This window comes from Cavia porcellus, unplaced genomic scaffold (assembly GCF_034190915.1).
Source record: "Cavia porcellus strain 051 isolate PalLab524CR breed Dunkin Hartley unplaced genomic scaffold, mCavPor4.1 scaffold_9, whole genome shotgun sequence".
NCBI classification, from domain to species: Eukaryota; Metazoa; Chordata; class Mammalia; order Rodentia; family Caviidae; genus Cavia; species Cavia porcellus.
The window spans coordinates 64,643,775-64,653,194 of NW_026947492.1; the positions used below are offsets into that span (position 1 = coordinate 64,643,775).

At 35.9% G+C, this 9,420-nt stretch overlaps 1 protein-coding gene across 1 annotated transcript; it reads left to right on the plus strand.

Annotated features, from left to right (window-relative positions):
* The first annotated feature begins 7,817 nt into the window (after nt 1-7,817).
* LOC100735897 (olfactory receptor 51A4-like) lies at nt 7,818-8,759 on the plus strand. Its single transcript, XM_003465304.1, has one exon. It carries the CDS (start codon nt 7,818-7,820, stop codon nt 8,757-8,759), a length of 942 nt encoding a protein of 313 aa, XP_003465352.1.
* Nucleotides 8,760-9,420: the final 661 nt, after the last annotated feature.

Consider the following 9,420-nt stretch of genomic DNA (forward strand, 5'->3'; position numbering starts at 1 on the left):
AGAAATATGCACAGCTCTCTTGTTTTTGATGATGCGTAAATCTAGGCCCCTTTGATTTTGTAGGTTCACTACTGCTAGGGAGTCTACATGATCCTGTAACTTGAGAAGACTCTATAAGATATCACTGAGGAAAAAAATGGAAACACAGGTTCTATAAAAAGTAGGGGGAAAACTGTTAAAGGCAAGGTAGGAGAATGGGAAAAAAGAATTGAGATATATCAAGTACAGGTACAAATTCACCTTGATAAATGTGATCATTATACATATTAAATGCACAAATAAATCTAATTAATTAAAAAAATTGCACTGAGGCTTTGCTGTAGGCCCTGCGAGAAGGCTTTTTCAGTGCAACTGCATTTAATTGTTTTTTTTCTGGGATGGTCATGAGGCCTAGAGATATTCAAATTGGCAGCTGGGATTTCCATCTATTATCAGTCAAACCAACTCTGGAATTTGCTTGCTGATGGAGATGCAGGAAGCTTTCAAACTCTGACCATGTCAGTTATCAGTAGCAGGTCGCAGTATATTGGGATCAAACAGGCTTGAGTTGGCCTAGTGGTTGGAAGAGCTGGGCCTTCTCCAGAGGCCCAGGAACTAACCTATTTTCCATGTCCCTTCAGACTGGGTGCTGGATTCAACCCAGGTGGGAGCTGAGGCTTTATGCACAATTTGACGCAATGTCTCTCTGTGGTATATGTTAAATGTGCTCCAGAAGGTCCTGAAGTAAACTGGTAGATGTTTGTCCCTGTTTCTGATTGTCCTGGAACACAGGTGTCAGTAGGTGGAATTAAGTCTATTTCTATTTTTTGGTCTCCTAACCTATTATTAAAGGCCTTAACAAGAGGTTTAATAATATCTTTTTGATGGGTTCAGTGGTCTATCCTCTGATTTTTGAACTCTTTTTTTCTTTATGATGTGACACATTTCATGCATAGGTCTCAGAAAAGAGGATCCTTAGACTTAGATAAGCATATCTGCATGTGTTAATGTTTTTCAAATGATAACAACTTCGGGGACAAAAGGATAACAATTACTGCAGGGCTTTAGTTTATGAACTTAATTCAAATCACTCTATGATTTTTTAAATGATGGCTGCATTCATGCTTGCTTAGGAAAAATGGTCACAGTCATGTTCCTCACCTGATGCAGAGTTCACAAACAAAAGGAAATTTTGCCAAACACTCCTGTTTGCAAACCAAATTGTTCACAAACATAAATGTTCATGAATCTATGTACCACTATACTATTATCTTATGCTGTTTTGAGTTCTAAATCATATTGTTTTGTATGACTTTGCAATATATTCTGGACACAAATGTTCTATCAGAAAAGTTTAGATGGTAGAAATTTAACCCTTGTTTCCTGACTAATAACCAAAGTCAAATAATTTTTTTTTTTTTTTTTTTTTTTTAATTTAAGAGGAAAAAGAGAAAAACACAAAACAAACCAAAGCGGCGTAAGGGTACACGCAATACAGAACTACAAAACAAAACAAAACAAAACAAAACAAAACAAAACAAAACAAAACAAAAAAACATAACAGTAAGAAATTACCTGCTAGTAGATTACACACTATCTTCTTGAAAATAGTTCCTCAAATCACAGTATCAAAGAACACAAGGTGGACATTCAAACAGGGAGACTGCAAACAGCTGTGTTCAATGTTCCAAAAACATTGATAAAGTCAGCTATTTAACACCCCCAAACACACTTGCTGTTATATCCGTTAGAGCTCTTTTTCTTTTTCTTTTTTTTTTTTTTCCCTCTCTTTTTTACAACAAAATTTACACATCTTGGATTTTATTACTCTTTAGTGCTTATTACTTTCTTGGGGGGGGGGAAGAATACAGTCAAATATGGCAAAACAAAGCTGTCAGTCAATACCAAGGATAGACATAGCACATGGTGTAGAACAGAGTACAAATTTATCAACAATGGTTATCAACGTTGTCCCTTGTTTCCTTAAAAAGAATTGTCTATCTTATTAGATATTATAAAGTTGGACAAAACAGTAGAGAACAAGACCAATAAAACTTAGGCATTGTAAACATTACAGGACTTCCAAAGAAGACAATAGTTAAACCAGAATGGGTATCTTAGTGAATCTTATTGTCTTCAAAGTAGTTGCCTATGTCTTCAAACTTGATACTATCATATAGAATGGAACAGAGTCTAATCAGTCAAAACAAGATCGTGGGAGTACTACAGGACTTCAAAACAAGTTAATAGGAAATCGAAAAGAGTTACTATTTATATATCCTAATTTTTTTTGAATTTTTTCTTTAATTAAGACAAACATAAGAAATGACTAAATAATTTTTTTTTGAAACAATAAGGGGGAGATTGAGATAAAACAGGACATAACAATATAACAATAGAGGTCACAGCATGAAAGTCAAATAATTTGAAAAGGAATAAAGTGGTTATATCTATAATTGCTTTTGGCTAAGAAGGGTGGATGCCTTAGGGGGCTCTTTTTCACTTTCACTTTTTATTTGTAAATCTTTATTATTAGTAGTACATGTTTGTAGTGTATAATGTTTACATACCTTGTGTGGAGTCCATGCATGGATGTCAAACATCTTTATTTTTTTTAATCACCCTTTCCCTCCCCTCAAAATAGTCCTCTATCTCTTGATCATCTTCCGATTTGAGAAAAAGCCATCTTTCTATCTCCTAGTATCCATCTTTTATATTGATCTTTGTTTTTGATTTGGGTTTCTCTTATAAGAGAAACCATGTGACATTTAAACCTGTGTGCCTAATTTATTTCACTTAAAACTACAGTCTCTAGTTGCATCTATTTTACTACAAATGACTTATTTGTCTTCTTTATGGAAAAAGAAACATTGCATTGTGGATCAATGTCACATTTTCTTTATCTATTCTTTTGTTGGTGGACATATAGCCTTCTTCCATGAGTTAGTTATTATGAGTTATATGGTTATAAACAGGGGTATGCATGTAGCACTATAACAGAGGTCTTTCATTCTTTTGGAAAGCTACCTAGAAAGAGAATAGTTGGATCAAACTGAATTTCTAGCTTTAAACCTTGAGTAATCTCCATACTGATTTACATAAAGATCATACTAGATTGCACTCCCATCAATCACTATTTATTATTATTTGATTTCTTTATGATGAATATTCTATTGGGTAAGATGGAATCTCAGTGCAGTTGTAATTGGAATTTCTCTAATGGCCAGAGATGTTGAGCATTTGTAGTCTTTATTTGTCATCTATATTTCTTCTGGGTGAAGTTTCTATTTGCTTCACTTATAAGTTTTTTGAAAAGGTCTTGATTTAGGGATGTCTATTTTTTTTTTTTAAGCTCTTTTGATTTCTGGACATTAGTCCTCTGTCAGAGGAATAGCATAGCGATTTTTTTCTCCCATTCTGTAGATTATTTTTATACTCTGTTGATTGTTTATCTTGCTGGATCATTTTAAGGTACAATCAAGTGATGAAAATAATCAACTGCAATAAGTAAACTGATTTAAAAACCACTAACACTCAAGATGGCACTTTAGTCAAGTGTTTTAGATGGTTCTTGGGCATATTTTGACATTTATTGACAGTTTTAATGGTAAATGGACAAATGCAAAGGTCACATCTTGCAAAATTTATTCTAGTCAATGATGTAGTGCTAGATGAAGTGACAAATTCCAAAACTGAGAGAAGAGAGAGGTGATACATAAAATTGAGAGGAGTTAGGAGCAGGAGCTCAAGAGAGCAGCAGTGTGTGGAGCTGTGCATTATCACAGAAACCATCCTCTTTTCAATAAGGTTCCTAGAGGAACTGCTTCCATAATTTGCCACTGAAACATTTGATTCTAAGTACATAATAGTTGTTAAAAAGCAATTAATGAGTCACCAAGATCTTTCCATCCTGAGAGGTCAGAAATATTCCCCCAGAGTTAGAGAACAGTGATCCTCAAGTCCTTCCTGAATACTTCGTTCTTTTAGACAGGAAATGCCACCAAAACTAAGGTCATGTACCCTTCCTGTGGGAAGACAACATCCAGTCCCCTGACAATAGATGCTTAAAAGTCTCTAACATTTCCTTCAATTTTGGAAATTTTTGGGACAGGGTATGGGAGTAGGGGTGATACTGTAATGACAAACAGAAACATCAAAACATCACATAAGATTTGGAGGCAGATTTATTTATATTGATGGGCACTGACAAGCAATCAGGCCTTATCAGAATGCCAGGACTTGAAGGCTCGGAAAGAGAGGATTTTTGGTGTTGCAAAGAGGAAGTACAGAGGGAGAGTGCTTGGCTGTCTTTGATTGGTTCTTACACTATACATCATAGTGATGAACTATGACTCACAAAGACTAACCAGACTTTTGTAAGACAGGAAATTAACTTGAACTGTAACAGGAACTGAGGTGAATTTATAACAGTAGTAAAACTCTTGATGTGTTGATGGGCTGTCCATTCCCCTCTTTGATGCCTTTGAGAAGTGCTTAACTGAGTAGCTTTTTTTTTTGTTTTATTGTTTCCTCTTGGCAAGATTGGGACATTTGGACTAAGGAGAAACATCTGTAGATTCTCTTCTTTGTCTTATTCTATGCATCCACAGAATCACAGGTTGGGTCCCAATCAAACTCCATAGTTTGGAGCCAAATGTTCAACTCCTCACTGGGAAGCACAGATGGAATGGCTTAATCTTTTTTTACCATACAGTGTATTCACACAGTCATTCAACAGACATTCAGAGAGTAAACATTACAACCGTTCCCTTGAAGGTGACCTTGTATAAAGACAATTGATCAGACTTCCCTGCTCAAAATGAGCAGGACAGACAGATGGACTAACTGGGGTGTCAGTGGGGATCTTACTGGAATCAGGTATACAAGCAGGCAAGCATATTGCATCCTTTTCCCTTAGGGGTCTAATGTGAACTGCTTCAATGGAGAACTGGGAATCCTTCTCCAATCCCCAAGAGGACTCAAGAAATCTTGAGGGCATGACTTCCCTCTAAGATCTAGAGACATCTTTGCTCCATTGATGAGGGTGATAATCAGTGACCTAAGAGGTCAGCATGGTCTGTCTTCATGGCTGATATACCAGATACAATAGCAAAGAGAAACTGAAAAATCATTCAGGATACAGAGTTAGATTTATTTATGTTGATGCTCATGTGGAAGGAATCGATCTTTATAAACATGCCAAGCATCAAATTTTCAAGGAGGGAGAATTTTATAGAGTTTTAAAGGGGAAGTACAGAGGTATTCAGCTATATATGATTGTTTCTTACAATAGGCATCACAGTGATCAGCTATGCATCAGAGTGACCAGATTTTTCTAGGAAACAGTAGTAACAGAAACTGTAACAGGAACTGAAGTAAAGAAGAGGTTCCCTGAGCAACTGAAAGAAACTGATGAATTCTGGTTTGGGGTGTACTTTCTGCTACACTATTAGTTCCAGAGATCAGCACAGGGTTGAATGTAACCTTTGTTACAATTAATAGAGTTCAACTTCTCTGTGCTTCTTAGAGAGATCTTTCTCAACAAACCTCTTCAAACAAATGTTCACTTCAGTGTTTAGTTCAAAGGGAGTGAAACCAGTGGCAAGATCCTTGTTAAAGATAAAAGTGAAACAAAGGGAAAATTTCTCCCAAGTCACAATTTAATTCTAGCTTACTTAATATGAAAAGTACCCTCACAGACTAATGGCATTTAAATATGGGTAAATCATGTGTGCATGCTGGCCTCCAAAAAACATATTTAAAGATCTATGAACATTAAATTAAAAAAAAAAAAACCTCTCAGTTTATAAGGTGAAAATTACATGTTAGCAAGATCAAAAAATTAATCTAGTGACTATTATAATGTCACAAACATAATCACATTGGGGAATAAAGCATGACCAGTTCTCTAGAAGAATATGAAAGTGCAGGGAAAGAGAAATCAGTTCAGTTAAAGCAAGCAGTGAAGTGTAATTATTATGAATAAGGGAAATTAGCTGAGCTCTATGTGAATGACTTTCACATAGGGACTCACTTGAATAGAAGAGTTTGGTCCCTAGAGATACACTTTCTACTAAAAAGGCACCATGAATGCACAGAATGACTAGAATCTACATATCTGCTTGAAAACTGGTTTCTGAGTGTTGCTCTCATCCTCAATTCATTTTTCTTTGTTTTTGACGTTTAAGTGTTGACTCAGTGGCAGACTTGGTAAGTGCCTGAAAAACCTAACTGATGTTCCCATTGAGAACAAGAGCATTTAGAGAAACTTGATAAACTATTCTGATTTTACTTGTTAATGCTTCTTTTCACGTTAGCATTTACTCAAGACCTGAAACAGTCCTCCTAGTTACTGCCCTGATACATTGGACATCATATTTAACATATACCACAGAGGGACATTGCATAATAAACAATCTGATGTTTACCTTCCATGTGAAAACTAAAATTTCTGCTAATCCCGTTCTTAAAGTCTATTCTATACCTGTTACTGAAACTCAATGTTTTAGCATTCTAACAAACCAGAGAATTTAGTCGAATAGTTTCTTCTGAGCTCAAGACACAATATTAGAAAATCTTCATTGAAGTGTTTCAGTTTACCTCTACATTCTATAAAAGTGAACTCTGCAAAAAATAAAAGTTTTTCTAAGACACATGAAATTTTTAATATGATAAATTTTTCTTTTTTGTAATTTAACAGATAAAGAGATACATGGTGACAACTCATAATACGCCAGTTGAAAATTTTGTGACACTAAATTTGTTGATCTTTGTTTTCGTAAATATGCAATCATTCGTTTTGTTAGGAGAGCTGATACAAACTAGCAGTTATTAATTCTATCTGGTACGGGAAGATTGAGAATCTGAATCTTAAAATAAATGTTGATTAAAACTGTGAGAATGGCTGCTACGTGCCAAAAGTGGTGTCACAATCCTGAGAAAGTCTGAACTTTGGGGAGAGTTTACTATACAATATCTGAGAGGATATCAAAAGAAGAACAGCATCACCATGTGTCTGCAGGAGTTACTGTTGGGAGAGCAGGGAGTCAGCCACAGGGAAATGGAGGATATGAAGGCTGGCTTGGTGAGTTTCACTAGATGAGCCAGGTAGAAGAACAAATTCAGGCAGAAAGAGTATATTCACAAAGAGTTCACTCACCTCACCATTTCTGACTTTATATACATTATGGGTACTCTTTCCTGCTGGCCCAGAACTTCTAATAACGCTATTCCACCACATGAGCAAAGCAAGCAACACACTTTTTCACTGTCCTGTTACAGTGCTGCATATCTTCAATTTTCCTTTAAATAGTCCTCTTGCTTCTTTCACATTAGTGTCAGAACCAATCGGAATTCAAGGATACTGACTATAATAACTAACTCCCTATTCATAGCCCCTGAAATCATGTTACTATATGTTACTTCCAATGAATTTTCTGTAACCTTACTGAAAATTTGAGCAAATTCTTATAAGGATATAAATTTTCAGATTTACATAAAAAAGTCTCCATTTTTAACTTGAATAATAGGCATTTATATATCTATTGTTATATAGCCCTTATGTGAATTCTGTGTACATTATTATTTGTGACTACGCAAAATTAAACTTCAGCATGAATTTGTTGTATTTACTCTGTTTCTGCTTTTATTTGATTTTAAAACTATTTATCCATCCGTTTCTCTCCCTTCAGATTATTTGCAAGAATTGGATCCATATCATTTTTTTGACAAGCCCACAATTTTAATGAGAGGATAAAGTCAGTCACTTGAACCAGTTAATTTGTACTAGGAAAGGGCTCCTCACATGAACCATTCATCTTATTTCATCACACCCTGCCATGTCCATTCCCAACACCTCTGAAACTGAGATCTCTACTTTCTATTTGGTTGGGATCCCAGGGATGGAGTTTGCCAACATTTGGATCTCAATCCCCATATGTCTAATCTACATTGTGGCTATTCTGGGGAACTGCACCATCCTCTTTTTCATAAAAGCTGAGCCTTCTCTGCTTGAACCCATGTATTACTTCCTCTCCATGCTGGCTCTCTCAGATTTGGGACTGTCCCTCTCTTCTCTGCCTACCATGCTAAGGATTTTCTTATTCAGTGCTTCAGAGGTTTCCCCTAATGCTTGTTTTGCCCAAGAGTTTTTCATTCATGAATTCTCAGCTATGGAGTCATCAGTACTTCTTATCATGTCCTTTGATCGTTTTGTTGCCATTTATAACCCTCTGAGATATACCACCATCCTTACCATGGCCAGAGTCACTCAAATTGGAGTTGCTTTTTCTCTCAAGAATGTTCTGTTGATTTTACCTTTCCCTTTCACTCTGAAGCGTCTGCGATACTGTAAGAAGAAACTCCTCTCCCATTCTTACTGCCTCCATCAGGATGTCATGAAGCTGGCCTGCTCTAACAACAAAGTGAATGTCATCTATGGCTTATTTGTGGCTCTCACAGGTATCGTGGACATAACTTTGATTTTCTTGTCCTATCTGCTGATCCTGAAAGCAGTGTTGAACATAGCATCACAGAAGGAAAGGCTCAAGGTCCTCAACACCTGTGTCTCTCACATCTGTGCTGTGCTTATCTTCTATGTGCCTGTGTTCTCCCTTACAATTATCTACCGGTTTGCCAAACACAGTTCTGTGTTACTTAGGATCCTCATGGCTGATATTTTCCTGCTGGTGCCTCCACTCATGAACCCCATTGTATATTGTATGAAGAGTCAGCAGATAAGAAATCTGCTCTTAGAGAGATTGTGTCTGAAGCAAAGTTGACAAGAAGCTAAGTCATGCAAAGCACAGCAGGTAAAGGACACCAGAAAAAACACAATAAAGCCATAGGAACCATGCTGTCTCTGAACTCCTTCACAAGGTAAGCTGTTAAAATGTTAATTAAAGAATCAGATCCATGAGCCTTTTGATATAGGATTAGGACCCAACATAAACACTGAAAATACTTTCTTCTAATACATGAGCATTACTCAAAATGTGAAAAGTTTTCTCCGTGCTTAAAGGAATATTCCTTTTTTTTATTTGAAAGTTGATATTATACATTTCTGTGACACCTGGATGATTATCAGACTGCAAACTGCCTCCACACTTAACATTTCTCTTTAACACATAATTTTTCCCAGTTATTCAGACCCCTCATAAAAAATAAATAAATAAATATAGACCTGGAACCCTTACAAATGGAACCACTCAAAAATATATATAGTAAAAAGTTTAGAATTATAAATGTTATTTCATTTAATTATTTCATTTACTTTAATGTTTCCTTTGTGAAGTTGAAATATTATGTTTCAATTAATGCCATGCAGCTAGATTCTTGTCTTTGAGGATTCTGTGGGAGTTCTTCCGAAAGACAATATTAACCAAACACTACTCAGTCTCCTTTGACTTCTCCTCTCATGGAAACTTCGGCTTTTGGACTTCT

Coding starts and splice junctions, on each gene's coding strand:
- LOC100735897 (XM_003465304.1), top strand. CDS start 7,818: ATGTCCATTCCCAACACCTCTGAAACTGAGATCTCTACTTTCTATTTG.